The 18651-nt window shown below is 37.3% G+C and overlaps 1 protein-coding gene across 4 annotated transcripts in view; it reads left to right on the forward strand.

Moving 5' to 3' along the window:
* The window catches only part of LOC128737410 (histone deacetylase 4), a 173130-nt gene that overhangs the window by 116880 nt on the left and 37599 nt on the right, over positions 1-18651 (forward strand). For all 4 annotated transcript variants that reach the window (XM_053832065.1, XM_053832042.1, XM_053832050.1 and 1 more), the window contains one exon: positions 7655-7785. In XM_053832065.1, the coding sequence (XP_053688040.1) occupies positions 7655-7785 (131 nt within the window). The remainder of the gene's footprint in view (positions 1-7654; positions 7786-18651) is intronic.

The raw sequence follows: 18651 nt of genomic DNA on the forward strand, positions 1-18651 counted from the left end.
ACACCTTGTTTTCTTAGCCAATGTAGTGTTTTCTTAGCCAATGTAGGCTCATGTAGTCGTCTTCATTCAACTCAATCTTGTGCCATTCGTCGTCGCTAATTTCCGAAGCGTCTTAGAAGTAACAAGTGGTTTTCGAACTGCTCAACCCATCTTGCACGTCAGAACTCTCCTTATTCCTGGGGTTCTCTGGGTTGTTGGAGAGAACCGTTTTCGTCGCACCATCGTCCGGCATCCTTACGTCGTGTCCAGTCAATCGTTGCCTACCGACTTTCGTCATGACGTACGACGGGAATCTTTCCAAGCAGTGCCTGTAGCTCATGCTTCATACACCTCCGCCGCTCTAAACTTTCAGTTTGTACTCCGCCAAATATCGCATCTGGTGATGGTCTCAACGCGCGGAAATGACGAGAAGTAACGCGTTTTGGCCCATTCACCTCTGTTTTCTGATAGTTTTGAAAGAATCCTGTACAAATTCTCTCTAATTTGAGATTCTACGGTAAGAAAAGTAGAAGAATTTTAGGAAAAAGAAATATGAACAATTTTATTTTAATACAACATAACTTAGAAGTCTGATTTGCCCCATTATACTCCAGGATTTTGCACTACAGTCAAAATGCCAATTTGATATTTCAACAGAGATTTTCAAGAAAGCATGCTGTTGTGCAGATTGAAAAAATCAGAAGATCGAACGACGATCAAGTTTTTTACTAATATGTCTGAGAATGTATTGATAAGAAAAGGAGCGACTGTAAAAGTTTCTGAGTTAGGGTTATCTTTCCGTCTTTACTTATTACTTCATTTGAAACTTCATAACTTTTGAACCATCGAATCGATTTTAATGATATTAGCTCCAATTGAATGTTATTTTAATCAACTTTTTTAGAAAGTATGTTCGACTGTGGCCTAAGGCTCTCCAGCAAAAAAATTTGGAAGAAAAAAAGATTGGCAACTATGATGATTGTTATAGCCACCCTAACTCAGAACACCCTGGGAAGCCTAAGCGTCTAATAAAAAATATTGAGTTTAAGTTTTTTGGATTAGGAACAAATACACAAAATTTCCCTACGATAAAACTGAACCTTGTCGTGGTGTAGGGCTTTTTAACTAATCAGTAAATGAACAGCGATCACGTTTACTTCTGAATGTGGGTATATATCAAAATACTTTTGTGATTTCAAGTGGGACTCGGGGTAAAAATTTACCAAATGTGATTGTTGCGTTGTTCAGAAAGTGCTTTTATTCCGTTCAAGAATAAGGCCAGTATGGGGATCTCTGACAATAGATGAAGTTTTCTGGGATTCATCCTTATTTATCACAACTGTCACAAATATCTCCGAAAAATGTCGGATTGATTGAGTTAGCCGGGGGCTTAGGGTTAGTAAGGGGATGTAACCGGGATACCGGATCCGATTGGATGCCGAAGGACCACTCTGTAATGATTACGGGTAATAGCACTTCTTAGGTAGCAGATGGGAAAATTAGGTCAATTCGTGTCGCGTGTTCGAGTTACGGCTAGGCGGTGCTGCTGGATAGAGTAGGATTTTTGCACTGGCCCCGTGGCTGTTCTGAGCTCTGATGGCCGCCCGCGGGCTCTGTCGATGGGAAGGGGTCGAGTCTTAAAGAGACGTTTAAGCCCAGAGCTTTACAGCACTTTGGTCTCGAGGGTTGGAAGGCGGGCGAGTCTCTATATTTTGAAGCTTCTGTCGACTACCGCGAACGTCCAGCTTGTGCTGCGCTCAATTTACTTTGTATCGTGGGAATACACTGTGAATGCTAAGGGGATGAAAGATTAAATTTGCCCTGATAAGTTGATAACCACTAATGCTCCGAAGTTTGTCTTACCTATTGGTTTATTTGTGGTCGTTTGTATTGGAAAACTGAAAGCGGGCGCGCAGTTGAAAACCGGTGTCAAGCGGGGCTGACGAATCCTCCACTTCTTCACTATACCACATATTGCAACTCGAGTGGTACAAAAAGTCCAAAGCACATTTACAAATTCGATCTATTATTTTTCTTCTCATCATCATCATTATCATCATCATCATCATCATCATTATCATCATCATCGTCATCATCATCATTATATTTAAAATATGACATTCCGGCCTTTGGCAGAGAGATCTTAGAGTCAGTTCGTGGAGTCCGCGCAGGGCCGAAACGCCTCCGCCTGCGGGTATAGGCGTGACGGCTATGCTTGGGGCTCTACCTGTGTTTTAGTGGGCGACAGTGCCTGTCTCGTCAGGTAGAACTGATGTTTGAGGTCTCCCTGACACTTTGTTGACATCACAAAAGGGCCCAGCGCAGAGTTTTATACGCTATTAAGCGACCAGTTGGATAACCCGAAAAAAAGGAAAAAAAGAAAAAAGAAAGGAACAAATACACCAAATTTGAATAAAATCGGAGCACTTTTAAAGTTCTCCTTTTCCTATCAATACATACTAAGATTTCAGTACAAGTTGTAGGGTAAAACAAGCGAAAACGACGTTTTAGTGAAAAACTTGATCGTCGTTCGGTGTTCTGACTTTTTCAATCTGCACAACAGTCATGTCTTCTTAAAAATCACTGGTAGGGGAAGGTGGGGTAAGACGGCCCCCTTAAGCAATTAAATTGCTAGCTAGCATAAAATGCGTTCGAAAGTTCGCTTTTTTTTTGTATCACACATAAATAAGCATTTATTTACCTACCATTTAAAATTATACAATTATTTGGTTTGTGTATTTTTCTACGATTTTTCGTCAGTTTTTGAACCGTCTAAATATCACGCGTCAATTTTTAGGCGGGGTAAGAAGGACCACCAAAGGGGTAAGATAGACCATGACGGAATTAGACGAATCGTGGCAGGTTTTATGCGTTTTTGGAGTTGCCAAACTAACTTCAATAGTATTTACTCAACAAAAACAAATTTTTTAAAGATCTTTCATAAAATATCATAAAATTAGCTTGTGACTAACATAAAATTAAGTTGTACCGCTCAGCCAACTCCAATGTCAGTTCTTTGATCATATTGAGTCCATAGAACCGCTCCTTCAGTTTTAGCAAATGCTGAACAAGTTCAAGATCCGAGCCTCATTATTGGCGTATTGTTACATATTGTGACCGCTCCTAATTCTGCGCAGCTCCTAATTTTTCTTTATATATGTAATTTTCAACATTGTGCATAACTATGACCATTGTGTTATTTTTTTATAAATACCTGTTGAATATTACGCCATTATTCAACAAAGAGGCATAATATTTGACAGCGAAATAAATTAAAGTGAAACTGAAAGTATTTTAAATGTCAGAAAACTACGTCGTTAGCGCCAACGCTAAAACTGTCATTCTAGAAAACAAATTTATGATCGAAATTCCTTGCAATGATCAAATTACCCACCATAGTTAAAAAGAATAATTAGTTTTAGTCATGTTTTAGACAAAAAGAATGATTGCATGCCTCGCTTTCGTTGGAAAAATTCACCGCGGTAGTGCGCAAATTTAGGCACAGATTTTTTATTCATGTTCCAAATTCTGCGCAGTAATGTATCCTTCGAAGAAATCACGAAAAAATACGCAACCTTACCCAAATGGCTGAGGTATAGAGGCATGAAAATTCAAGTAGAACGTTTAACGTGCATTGATTGGAATCCTGTGTTGCGACTCGGGGTCCGAACTTATGAGCGCCAATTTATGGAACCATGTTTTCTGATTTTTTTTAATGACCAACTTCAGGCAGTGGCGAAGGGGTTTCTACATGAAAACACAATTTTCAATATATGTCTAAAGTGTAATATTCAGTATGCAGAAACCCCGAATCAACTCGCCCTTCACGTTATCGACAATAAAATATTTAAAATAAGCCAATCAAAATGATAACAATATTTCTGTGCCACCTGGACACCTCAAGAACGCCAAATCATGGATTTATTTATTGTAATGGCTAATGCCGGATTTTTGACGTGCTTTTAGCGTATAATGACATAAACAACATGGTATGAGTGTTTATTGTTACTTTTTGGGTGCGCAGAATTAGGAACAAACATGCGCAGAATTAGGAACATGGGCAAGAAAGTGCGCAGAATTAGGCACCGTGGATAAGTTTACAAAGCGAAAAATATACTCAATTGTTGGTCGACTTTTAATTCCCATGTTTTTTACCAGATACTATAGACCGTAGCACTACACGTTGCTGCTATCAACGTTATTAATTTAAGTCTAGAATACTTATAATAGCGGAAGAATCAAATGTCTTAACTGCGCAGAATATGGTACGTTCACGGTACTTTAATCTGCCGACGAAGAGTTGTCTTTGGAGTTCCGAATGTGGAAAATGCTGTCCTGATGGATATACCTTTATCAACGGCTAATTTGGCCTGATTCATCTGATCCGACGTCTTCTGCATCCGCGATGTTTTTCTAATATACTTTCGAGGCATCTACGCAAACAAAAACGAACATCACACAGGAAAACCTTCAAACATTATTAGCGCTACAACGCATGGCCCTTTTGCCCCGTGAAAAATGGCCCGTCTTGCCCCAAGTTTACAATATTCATCATTTTGCATTTTTCACTTAACTATTTTACATACCTTTACAAAGCAGGAATCGTTTTACAAACGTCAGCGATACGGAGAAACGTCGAAATACTCCGTTGTTTTGCAAAAATCCCTTAAACTTGTTGCTGCTAGTATTAGATCACACAAAGTCACGACGAGCGAATAGTTTGTTTTGATTCTAATTTTGACGTTTCGTGTCGCCGATCAGCACAGAGTGTTTCGAAAGTATTCAAATACGTTAACAAAGAAGGTACGGTAGCGTAATTGTAAAAAAATTAAGGATTTCTATTCGAAATCGATGTGGTCCGTCTTACCCCGCCGGGCCTTCTTACCCCGTTTTACCTTAAAAGTATCGAATTGGCATTTTGACTGTAGTACAAAATCCTTGAGTATAATGGGGAAAATTAAACTTCTATATTATGTTGTATTAAAATAAAATTGTTCATATATCTTTTTCCTAAAATTCTTCTACTTTTCTTACTATAGAATTTCAAATTAGAGAGAGTTTGTACATGATTCTTTCAAAACTATTAGAAAATACGGGTGAATGGGGCAAAATGGGGGACTTCTCGTCATTCTCGCACGTTGAGACCATCACCAATCGATTTCTCGAGATTTTTAGATAAGAAAGGTCACTTTTAACCCCTTAAAAACAGCGGCAACGAAAAGTTCCGTTTTTCGGTCGATTCAGCCCACGTGCGTTGGCTTGTCTCAATCCAGGCCGCATCTCCAAGGGACTTGAGAGTGTCCCCGAAATGCGCACGAAACACATCGATCGATTCAATGAAGCTCTGATCAGTTGCGTTAGTTTGTCCGTGTTTGAAAACCGTCTTATCTGCCATAGGTTGGACTCGAACGACTGTATCATACGCTGCTTTGAAGTCAATAAAGATGTGATACCGTGAGCACTGGCCGGGAGGCATTTATACTACATCTAGGGGATGATGAAAATTTGATCACGCATCAATCGCTTTTTTTTTGACTCAGGGCTACGTCACTTGTTTACTATACTGGGACTGGGAAGCACTTTGTAAAAACGAAAATAGTAGTGTAACGTTTGAATGAGAGATTTCAAATGCTAATAACTACTAAACTACTGAACGAAACTGAACAATTTATATGTCGTTGGATAGATAAAATGAACAGCAATTTTCTGTGGGGTAAGAGAGCAATATCAAGGAAGGCGTAAGAGGATGGAGGGCTCCTATCCAAAAGGAACACAAATTTCCTCAAAACTCGAGACTAATCAAGCAAATGGAAGCAAATTTGGCATGTGGAGGTTTTTGGAAGTAAGATGTTTTTCTAAACGGTAAACTGTGAAAGTAAACAACTAAAACCTTCTCGGAGCAAGGGACAGTGAATCGACGCCGCGAACTTACGTGCCTATTGCCATTCATGTCAAAAGAGAAGCACATCCGAATGGCACGTTATATTTGCGATGAACGCGCTTTGGCTTTAATGTTATTTGTAACCAATGACCCTTTTAAAGGCCACAAGCGAGTTAAAGTAAGATTATTGAAACATGTCAAGCTACGCATAATCATATTTAATACAATAATCTGTGGGCTGGTCATTCATTACTATTTCAACCTTTATGATGCACATAAGTAATTTTTAAAAGAAATCTCTATGTCTCAATGGTTGAAGGTTGAAGTTTACATTAGTCTTTGATTCAATGATCTGATATAGTCCTGCGTCACCTTTTCGTACAACCCTTAGGGATGAATACCTCGTAGTTTTTCAGTGAAATGGATGCTTAGAAGATTTTCCAATCGATTGGTGCAAAAATATTGAAAATCAATCAGGAAATCATGGAGTAATTAGCACTCTAAAGCTAACCACTTTTAGTGACGCTCGTATTTTTTGTAATCTTGCCGTAAGACGTAGTCTTACGTCAAAAACCGCTGTGGAAAACAAAATTACTACCGAATCACATTGGCTCTATAGCTACTTAGTCCAACATTGAACACAGTTTTTACTATGGTCGTTACATCGTAGCAATAGGGATAGGGAAAGGAAGGTTGTAATACACCCATTATTCCTTGCTCATTATATTATTGCATACAAAACCGAGCCCAACGATGAACACCGGTCACGTTTATGGCGTATGTCACTAGTGAGTGAGTGAGTGAAGGGACTTGTGGAAACAAATCGGATTGCACCTCGCTGATGCACCTCGAAGCAAAAGGTCGCAAGAAGCTTACCTCTTACAAGCATGGGAATGATTGAAATACAAATACAATAACATGTTGTTTACGAAAGACATGTTTTGTATGCAAACTGTTAGTAAGTAGATGCGTGATGGTTTCTTAACTAATCTGCTGCAGAAATAAGGTACCACCATCGATTCCAAATGAAAGTGGGCGCATTATGATTTGAAAAAAAAAAGTTGTTCATTTTTCTAATTTGGTTTTGAACTCAAAGTTTGTTTTCCAGCGTAGAAAATTATCAAAAAGAAAACAAAACAATCAATTTATCTTATCAGAAACAAAATGTGAGATTAGAGTGCACGGTGAAAAGTTGAATTTAAAGTTCCCAATTCTAATATTAATAGCTCATCATGTGGTGGAGAACCATAAAAACCGGTTTCCCTTCGGAATACCCTGATAAAAATGCCGAATCACTTATCAATAATAATAATGAAAGCAATTCGTTATCGAATATCCATCAGCCCCGAATATTTATGCGAACTCGAACATAAGTCTTCGCGGTACGGTACATCACCGCACGGCCCGGCCCGGCCCGACCCGGCCGGGAAGCCAACAGAGCCGTTTACATCCATTAGACGCGTGACAACCGACCGACCGACCGACCGGCGGGCTAAAAATAGCCACTGATATTGTGTATTGCTTCATCGTAAGTCTAATGGGCGAGGGACAGCCAAGCCAAGAGCCGCTGTTGGTTTTTTTCCTAACCAAATCGATATTTGATATTTTTTTTTTCGATTTGAGCCAAGCTGCAAGTTAATTGCTTGCTATCGGCTGTGGATCGGTTTGCTGATGCTATTTTAAGTTTAATATGCTAGCACTCTAACTACCCTACCACCACCGTCATCGCACCAGTATATTATCAATCGTCGTTAATAATTGTTTGTTTGTTTTTTTGTTTGGCTTTCTTCGCAGAAATGGCACGCGACTCCACGATGGGACGAGACCGGGTTCTGGTGATGCCCAGCACTGGCATCGCACTGGATACACCATCGACATCACAACCGGCGGCTGGACCGACTGACATCAACCAACAGATACTGGAGGTATGGAATGGGGAAAAATGTTTATTTAAATTCACTACGGGCTTGTTTCTTTGCTGGGCAATTATATTCGAAATTAGAATTAGATTTAGAGTCTCCATCAGAGAGGTTTTCAGCCTTCGGCTGAGTCGTTTCTAAATATATTGGAAGTCCAGACGGACTGACTTTTTGACTTTTAGTTTCGATCCGTACTAATCAGAGACAAAAAAAGTTACAGATAACACAAGAGGTTATAAACTAGAAACTTTATGTCGACGGTCTGAACCAATAGTTTGGTCTTTTGACGATTGTTGCTGACTCCAACGACCCACTTGTCCGATATCTTTAACAATGCTTGGAGCCACCGAAACTAGCAACTTAGTTTGTGGCTGGTCGTCACTATTTCAAAATGCCCAAAATGTCACGCTCTATACAGTGTGGCGAGATCAAGTCGATGACTGACCTTATCGCTTTACTCGACGTTGATAACCTTCCTTTTAATTTGCACCGCAAGCTCTCGGCTCGAAACACAATCCCCAAAGTTAGTTTCATCATCAAAACTGCTCACCCTTCTTCAAAGATTGTCGTTTTATTACTTCCTGATTCACTCGATAATCCGATGGGTCCTTATCAGTTCTGTGTAAACCTTTTCTGTGGCAAAGGTGGCCCAGACCTTTTTTCGGCAACCTGCAGTTACTATCCAAGTTTACTTGGCCTTGAGACACTTTGGCTACCCCGGAAAACCCGTTTAGTCGTTCCTGGTTAGTAGTAGATCCACGGCATCCAATTTTACAACACTAAAAATTTTAATATAGTCGCACGCTTTTATGGATTTGACCTCCGAATATTCAATCGGACCGTTTGCGTATCAAAACTTCTCCGCAAAAGTTGTGTGTTAAGTTTTGTGATTGTGAGCGCGGAGCTCATCATCATCATCATCAGCCGCCGAACATAAAGCTGAATAAATTAAGTCATTTTTGTTCGAGAGTCTCGCACGACTCGCTGACTGGTGGGAAGCTCCGGTAGGAGTTGGTAGAACGAATGGCTTCAGTGCGTTTTGAATTTGATACACAACAGTTAAAACAATGCATGGTTAATGCTAGCTCCCGGTATTTTTTTGCAAACAACGCAGATGAAGATATTTTAAGAAACAGCGCAAATAAGGTTGAAAGTAAAAATAGAACAGGCAAATTTAAGACACTGATGACGTAAATGAGTAGATTGTATTATTCAACGTTTCGGTCCGTGACTCGTGGCATTTTTCGAATCAAGCAAGCAACAGACAAAACATAACAAACTTTTAACGTAAGTTGATAAGTCGATGCTGCTTTACTCTTTGAAAATGGATTCACACGAAAATCGACCGGGAATATACTCTACGTGAATCTAATTTTAAACACTTTTTAGAGCGAATTCTGTGTCAGGCAAAATGACACAGAAAAAAGAAAAAAATATAGAAAAATGAAACAAAAAACTAGAAAGAAATTTAAAAAAAAGAACAAGAGAGTGCTCCTGAAAGACACAAAAATAACACAAAAGCTGAAACAGAAATGACACGAACATAATACAGGAATCAGAATAATTATAAATTATTTTCGAAACTCTTCCTTTTTGACCTCGACGAATAAACGTTTGATACCGGAATACTATCAAACTTATTAACTTACCAAACTTATTATTCAATTTTTTGCCCAAAAAGCAAAATATGGATCATTCCATGCCATGTGACCGAGAAAAAGTTCAAACGTGTAATCGACCTTCACGGATTTGAACCAACTTTTGCCAAAATGTTCGTTTTCGGCCAGGAAGTAAAAATCCAAAATTTGGTGCCGATCGGACATTTCCTTGATTAACGGGAGCACCTCCATTTTTAAAGAAAACTAGCTGACTCGACAAACTTCGTATTCCCACAAATTAACCTGTGTTGTACATAAATCATGAATTTAGGATGATCTTTGTCACAATCTCGAGTTTTGCAAGTTTCTGACGAGTTCAACTTTAGATGATTCATTTTGGCAGTTACGTAACTATGAAAGCATCCCAGGTAACCAATAAGCATCACTAATGCTATTCAAATGCAGGCCAATAAGCATTTAAGTCGCCTTAAATGCTACATAAATGCTATTTTGGCAAAATATACAGTTCCTACCCCTACCCCTACCACAGGGGTGAGGGGTCTCTAACTATCATAAAATAAATTCAAGACTCCAAAATCTCCCACATGCCAAATTTGTTTCCATTTGCTTGATTAGTTCTCGAGTTATGAGGAAATTTGTTTTTCATTTATACAGGAGCCCCCCCTCTTAAAGTGGGGCACTAAATTCACCTTAGAAAATATTCTTGCCCTCGAAAACCTTCACATGCCAAATTTGGTTCCATTTGGTTAATTAGTTCTCGAGTTATGAGGAAATTTGTATTTCATTTGCATGGAAGCCCCCCTCCTCTTAAAGGGGAGAGGAGTCATAATTCCCCTTCTAAAGAGGGGAGGGGTCTCAATTTACCATAGAATAAATTCTTGTCACCAAAAACACCCACATGCCAAATTTGGTTCCATTTGCTTGATTAGTTCTCGAGTTATGCAGAAATTTGTGTTTCATTTGTATGGGAGCCCCCCCTCTTAGTGGGGGGAGGTCTCTCTAACCATCATTAAAACCTTCCCTGGCCCCAAAAACCTCTACATGCAAATTTTCACACCGATTGGTTCAGTAGTTTTTGATTCTATAAGGAACATGCCGACAGACAGACAGACAGACAGAAATCCATTTTTATATATAAGAAGATACCCGTTTTTGTCAAAACCTCTTATTTTCTTTTGCTTATATCTCCGGAAGTATTAGGTTTAGAAAGACACTATTTTCACATTGTCAAAGGAAATCACCCAAGGAATTCGAAAAAGACATTATTTTTGGTCACCAGTGCTGCCAAATATTTTTAAACTCAATTTGAAAACTAAATTTACATTTTTCTCTCAATGAAGACAATTTTATCTCAAAAATTTCAACTTCATTGTGTTCCGGAGATTTTTTTTACATAAGAATTAATCATCGCCCCGAGGTATTCTTTGCCGATCCCGAGATACAGCGTTTTAAAGCAATCAATTCCCCATTTTTAATGTAAAACTAAGAGCAAAATAACTTTTTTTTTGAAGCAGTAATTCTCTACGCAATGTAAAAATACTTTAGCATATCGGGAAAGTATTTATACAGTATATAAAAGGGGTTTTCTTAACAGTGTTGCCAACTTTTCAGTTTCCTGCATGATTAGTTACATTAATAAAGGGTCTCCTTGCAACAATAAACGCAATAAACAAGGAAGGTAATAGCTCATGTCTATTAGCGAGATGAAAAACAGTTTACATACAAGGGTATGATCAAAAAACTAACGTATATTTTACGCGTTTTTGAAGTAACATTTCCTCCCCAAGTAACACACAAAACAAGTTCTTCAAAGAAAGTAGTCGTTTAAGGGTACTATTAACGTACTTTGAAAACATGTGTCGTTATTATTAAGGTTTTGAAATGTTTTGTGATAACATGAATTTATTTGACAGCTCATATCAAATGAATAATGTTTGTTTTTGTCAACATGTCAACACAAAGTTTTTATTATATCTCCATTACAAAATCTCAACTACTGCAAGAACAAGTTGTAGGTTATGCTATAATAACGTTTTAAAATGGAATGAAATAACCTGATACATACTTCTTTCAATTGTTGTTTGATTAGACTTCAATTTTTTGCGCTTTTCTGGTAATAGAGAAGTTCTGATGTATGTAATGTTATACTATTCTATAACAAGCTGTGTTGCTTGGGTCATCTAGTACTATAAATCAAACGAAAAACTGGCAACACTGTTAACCCTCTAACGGATAAGGCCGTCTGTAGACCGATATGGCCAAGTAGTTTTACATTGCGAAGAGAATCACTGCTTTAAAAAAAGTTATTTTGCTTATAATTTTACATAAAAAAATGGGGTATTGCTTGATTTAAAACGCTATATCTCGGGATCGGCAAAGAATACCTCGGGGCGATGAGTAATTCTTATGTGAAAAAAATCTGCGAAACACGATGAAGTTGAAATTCTTGAGTTAAAATTGTCTTCATTGAGAGAAAAATGTAAATTTAGTTTTTAAATTGAGTTTAAAAATACTTGGCAGCACTGGTGCTCGAAAATAATATCTTTTTCGTATTCCTTGGGTGATTTCCTTTGAAAATGTGAAAATAGTGTCTTTCTAAACTTAATATTGCCTGAGATATAAACAAAAGGAAAAAAAATTTACGTAAAAATGGGGTATCGCCGCTTGCTTTAAAACGCTGTATCTCGGGATTGGCAAAGAATACCTCGGGGCGATAGGTGATTCTTATGTAAAAAAATCTGCGAAATACGATGAAATTGGAATTTTTGAGATCAAATTGTCTTCATTGAGAGAAAAATAAAAAATCAGTTTTCAAATTGAGTTTTAAAATATTTGGCAGCACTGGTGCTTAAAAATAATATTTTTTTCGAATTCCTTTAAAAATGTGAAAATAGTGTCTTTCTAAACCCAATACTTCCAGAGATATAAGCAACATCAAATAAGAAGTTTTGTCAAAAACGGGTATTTTCGTTAAAAATGGAGGTGCTCCCATTAAGGGGGCATCCATAAAGTACGTCACGCTTATAGGGGGGAGGGGGGGTTGACCTAATCGTGACGATTTGTGACGTAGGGGGGAGGGGGAGTATGAAGTTATGTGACGTCACATGAAAAAAAAAATCAAATGGAAAATTTATTCGGGAAATTATAATTTAGCCTTCATTTGAAGATACAACTATTGAAGGCTTCTATAAAATTAACGTACTGATAGATTTTAAAACAAATAGTTAAATTTTTTGAATGAACACTTTTTTGAACATATATGTGTGAACAGGACTCATTTATTCTATGTAGTATGAACTCTCCATTAAGGCTTTACAGAATATGCAGTACACCGCTGAAGAGCTGCTTGAGTACAGTCCTGCCTAAAAGATTTTTGCAACCGCAAATAGCAGTCGCACAAACTCCTGAAGGGTTACGGGATGCTACCAAAGACCCATGGCAATGTTTTCCCTTGATATTCGTGCTGAACTCAATCGATGAACAAAAACTCATACCGAAGTTTCACGGCTGCTTTTAGGGTTTTTCGGTATAATTTATACTGCCCCTCACTCAAAAGCTCTCTGAAGGATAGGGTTTAAGCCACTTGCGGATTAAATTTCGCATCTAAGGTAGTGGTGAATGATTGCACGATTGAAGAAATACACAAAATGACAAAGTCCCTCAGAAAAGTTCTTCCAAGGCGTGTTGCTGCAAGACGTCAGCTGGAAGTCCTGATTCTTTCAACTAGATCAGACGAATTTGAGTGGATGAATGTAAAGGGCGTAGATATGCGCTAAACATTAATCGACGGCACATCAGCGACTTCTGAAGCATATCCGATTGCAGCAATTGAAGATCGTCTTCAAAATCCGTGAATCGATGACTTATAAGCTCGAAAATTTTCCTTTTTTTTATTTGCTGAAATTCATTTGATAGCTTTAAATAAAAAGGTTGGAATGAATATTTAATTTTTTTGTTGTGAAGGGGGGGGGATTGCCGTGACGTGACGTACTTTCTCAGGGGGGTCACGAATGTGTGACGAAATGTGACAAGGGGGGGAGGGGGGGTTGAATTTGGTCAAAATTTGCGTGACGTACTAAATGGATGTCGCCTAATCGAAGAAATGTCCGATCGGCACCAAATTTTCGATTTTTGCTTTCTGACCGAAAACGAACAATCTGGCGAAATTTGGTTCAAATTCGTGAAGGTTGATTCCACGGGGCTCGGACACTTCGCATGAAATGACCCATATATTATAATGAATTACCTCAGTGCGCCAGTTTGTGTCATGCTTTATTTTGAAGAAAAATGGTATTAAAAATCGTAGTTTGTTGACAAAAATAGTACGGATACACTTCTAAAATGATCTATCACATCTAAGTCATACGAAAGAGATATAATCAATAGAAAAAAGGACACCAAAATCCAAATATAACAATATAACATGATACAAATAATGGCGCCAAAATAACACAAATCAAGCAAAAACGAAAATAAAACAAATTGAGAAGTAAAACAAAAGGGAGAACTACGAAACAAGCAAGTAAATAAATAAATAAATATTAAATAATACAAAAATAACGCAGTTATGGTACAAATCACACAAAAATTGTACCAAATAAACTTCTCGTTTTGAATATGAATATGAATATGAATATATGGTGCTACCACCTGCCTTAGCAGAACATCCGTTCATAGCAATGAGTATCATGTCAAAAAGAGTTGAACATATTCAACGATTGGTCATGCTTCCCACCTCTTGTATGAAGGGCCAAAAGGGAATTGGTCGATAAGCAACATCACTTACACGTACCAGGGATTTAGAGAATCTCCTTCCAAGAGCTAAGTCACCTGAGTCAATCGTTGAATAAACCGTCTTAATGCAGAATGACTCCAGCAGGTGGGGAGAAGAGCCCGCTCATTATTCACGATGTGTTGTTAATCGGGCCAAGATTAACCCTAGAAAGTTGACTGTTTCACTCTCCCTAGGCCCATCGCTTCAAACAAGTGCTCTGGTGGTCCCTCCCTCTTCCCCATTCTAGTTTATTTATGAAATGTGGTATATATGGATAAAAATAGAACAATCTCACCAGCAATCCTTCTAATGGAATAGAGTTGCTTCCTTTTGGTTTCTATAAGTGCTTCTAATAATCAATTTAATTTTTTCTTCTGGTATCCAATATCCATGTGCAGTATTAACACTCGTATTGGCCAAAGTTTTATATAGCATGAGGTGCTTCATAAGCTAAAACGAAAAAGATAATCAAAATAACTTATTTTATGCTTACCTATTAACAAGGTCGTGTGGCTCCGCCGTCTGCCCAAAACCTCGAATTTTGAGATCAGGCAGCCGGGAACCACCCAGTATCGCACCTCCTAGCTTGGCTACTCAATAGAGCATTACCGGGTATGGCCACGTGGAGGCGCTACGCAGGGGCTTGGGATAGCTAGAGCTATATTGGACGCTCCTCATTTGCCTTCCCCATTTCATACCCGTTTACCTTAAATTAGTTCTGGTACAAAAACTATGTTAGCTAACTCAATTCTGTTACTTTCATTCGAAAGCTGAGAAAATTTTGTATTGAAAATTGCGTTTAAACCTCCCACTTTATGAGATTTAGTAACTTTCAAGAAGCAAAAGGATTTGAAATAAGTGTTTTTCAAGGCATTTTTATCGAATTTCTCCTAAAAATGTGTGATTCAACACCCAAAACTATACGTTTAAAATAAAATTGCAACAAAACTAAAAGAGATAGAAGTTTTACGTCATAGAACGAATTGTAGAACGGTACTAGAGCTTCAAATTGGTGAATCAATTTTCATTCACTAGCAATTTGCAGCATTTTGCTTTTAATTTCAGCATATGGTGCTCTATTTACACTACTACCAATATGTGAAGCAGTTGCGCCTGCAACTCTTCTATCGTGTTGACATAGCTAGCATTTCAGTGACAACCACTTGCTTCTGGTGCTAGTGTATATGAACGATAGACTAGAACCAGCAGCAAGCTGTTGTCACTGCAAAACTAGTTATCTTCAATAAGCCGACATGTAGGCAATACCTACACGTTATCCATCGGTCTCTCTTTTGATCTGTTTTTGAAAAGCAGTAACCCCTGTGCAGGCTAGTTCGGCCGGTCGGATTTAAAAAAAACACAGACACCACTATACAAAATGGGCCCAATTTAGTCGCTGCGACTTCATCATTTCTCGCGACTATAACTCAAATTCAGTAGCGTTTCATTAAGACCAAAATACACGCCGATATTCAGTAAATATTATTCTATCAACTGGTATAAAAATCTTATCTCGAATAAATATAGTTTCGACGTAATTCCTGAACATTGTTCAGGCTACCGCTTAATGGGCTGAAAATATCCTCCCGTACCCTATGATCCTTTATCATCCCCTGAAATATTTGCGCTAAGTTAGCTAACACCCTGGAGGAAGAGAGATCTGAAAAAGACATGGAGATAGGAAAGTATATGGAGCAAGAAATGGAAATGCAAGAACAGCCAAAGGAATACGTTTAAAGAAGAAAAACTTGACGAATGAAAACAGGATGAGAGGAAACACGAAAAACAAGGACAAAAACTGGAAAAAACAGAAACAGAAAAAACGGAAAAAGAGAAATAAAAAAGAAAAATGGGTCCAAAAAGGATTAAACAAGAAAGATAAATGAGTGAAACAGAATACTAGGCTGGAATACTAGACAGAAGGAGATAGCAACGGCAACGGAACAGAAAGATCGAAAACATTGAAACAACAGAAGGAGACAAACAAGTGAAGGAAAGAAAAACAAAACGAAAGAGAAAAAAAATGACGAATGACAAAAGAAATAGTGGAAAATTAAAAAGAGTACAAGGATAGAAGAAAAACGGGACATTAAAGATGAACGAAAAATGAGCAGAAACGAGACGAATAGTGAAAATACTAAAGAAAAAAGGGAGAAAGCCAACAGAGGAGACGCAGAGGGAGAAGACAACAAAATGGGAAACTGAAAAAGAGAACAAAAGAGAATGGAAGAGTTAGACAGCAAAAATAAAAGAAAAACTGAAAAAAGGACACAAAAGGATAGAAAATAAGAAAAATAAATCAGTAACGAAAAACATGGTGGAAAATAGAGGAAAAATGAAAACAAAGTGGTGAAATGTGAACGAAAAAAGGAACATTCGGACAAAAGCACAAGCAACAGAAAGAGATAACATGGAAAGAAAAAAAAACAACAAAAACGGCAGAACAGGAAATTAGAGATAGAAAAAAAGAAAGAGGACAGAAAAGAAAGGCAAAAAAAGATAGGAGGAGATCACAAGAGCTAAAATGAGACACAAAACAATGAAAAGACATAAATCGAGACGAGAAAAAGAAAAAAGAAAAGGGGAAAAACGAAACAAAAAAGTAAAGAGATAGGAAAAGGAGGAAAACCGAACAGACAGAGGAAAAAAATAAATAGCAAAAAGTAAACATAAAAAAAAGAAAAAATATGAAAACATAATAAGGCCATTACAAATATTTTACAAAGATTTTGTCCTTCCGGTGTTGAGTCACTAAAGTGGGGGGGGGGAGGGGGCGAAAAAAAACAGATTTTTTTAATCGAGCAAAAAAATAATTTTAAGCACTTTTACTTAAAGCGTTAACTCAACTCGTACACTCATTTTTCGAGTTTTCCAGGCTGTAGAGCCCACAGACAATTGGTTTTATAAAAAAAATCAACTCATATCCTACAAATTTGCCCCCCAATTTTTCAAGTCAATTTCCAAGGGGGTGGGGGTAACAAAAACTTTAAAAATAATTTGCAATGGCCTAACAGGTAACACGAAAAACGGGGACAAAAAACGAGGTAAAACAGCAATATAAAAAGATGAAGAAAGAAGAAAAAACGGGATAGAATAAGATGAAACGAGAGAGGAAAGTGAGGAAAACAGGAGAGAACAAGTGAGAAAGCGATAGAAAACGCAACATCACCGAGACATAAATGTTGAAAAAATATAAAAGTAAACAGAAAAAAACAAGGGAAGGTAAGAGAAGAAAAACGATAACGAAAAATACGGCAAATGGTACAGAAAAACAGAAAAAGCAATTGAGAGAATGTTTCCGGAACAGGATAGAAAAAAGGAACACTGAAAACAAACAGAGATAAGATGTTAATGGAAAAATGAAGAAAGTCCGAACCAAAAAAACAACAGAAAGAGAAAAACTGAAACAAAACCGGAAGAACAGAAAAATCAGAACAGCTTAAAAAACAGTTAAAACGGTTAAACAGTTAAAAATAATAAACAGAAGAGCATAAAAAAACAGTCCAAAAAGAGATTGAAAGGGACCTTAAAAATATTAGGTAGAAAAACTAGAAAAAGAAGTCATAAGAAAAACGGGAACAGAAATCATTGAAAAATACAAAGAAAACAATCAATCAAAAGAGCAGAAAACGAGAAAGGAAGAGGTAGAGAAAAAAACGAGTGAAAATCAGAAATGATGGAACGGAAAAAGTAAAAAGCGGTAGAAAAAGTGGAAAAAACAGAATAAAAAAGACAAAACCTGTAACAGAAATTAAAGAAAAACAGGACTAAAGGCGGAAATAGTGATAAAAAATAAAAAAAGGAAACATGAAATAGAGAAAAAACAAAAAGGAAAAACGAGATAATAAAAAATAGAACATAGAAAGCGGAGGAAAAGCGAGATTTTAAAAGAATATAAATGGAAGGGAAAAAGGAAAGAAAACACGAAAACTGGAAAAGGAAAAACCCAAACAGCAAGCAAGCAAAAAGATGAAAAGCGTACAGAAAAAGGAAAACCCGAACAAAAAGTGAAATGGGACAGAAAAAACGCAATAAAAGAATATTAGGAGAGTTACGGAACAGAAATCAAGATAAGGAGAATAGTAATAAAAGGAAAAATAGAACAGGAAACGGAACAAAAAGAAATAGGAAAATAAAAAACGAAAAGAAAAAAAAAATGAAAAGGAATAGAACAAATACAAATGGAACAAAAAAGAGGAAAAACGGACCAGACAGTGAAAATTGGAAGTGAGGAATTCGCTTACGATATGTCTAGAGTGAAATAAAAACATTCTTCTTGCACTTGTATAAATCTTCGTTAGTTTATTCGCATAATATTATCATCACTAGACCGTATTCCAAACCCATAGATTAAAAGATAGGACAAGAACTGCTCAAGAAGTCGAGTTTTTTCTAACGATTTTTTAATTAGTATGCACTGGGCATGAAGCGTTACTTTTTCGTGAACAAAAATTCACCAAAGAAGTGTGAAATTAAGAC

This window comes from Sabethes cyaneus, chromosome 1 (assembly GCF_943734655.1).
Source record: "Sabethes cyaneus chromosome 1, idSabCyanKW18_F2, whole genome shotgun sequence".
Lineage (NCBI taxonomy): Eukaryota > Metazoa > Arthropoda > Insecta > Diptera > Culicidae > Sabethes > Sabethes cyaneus.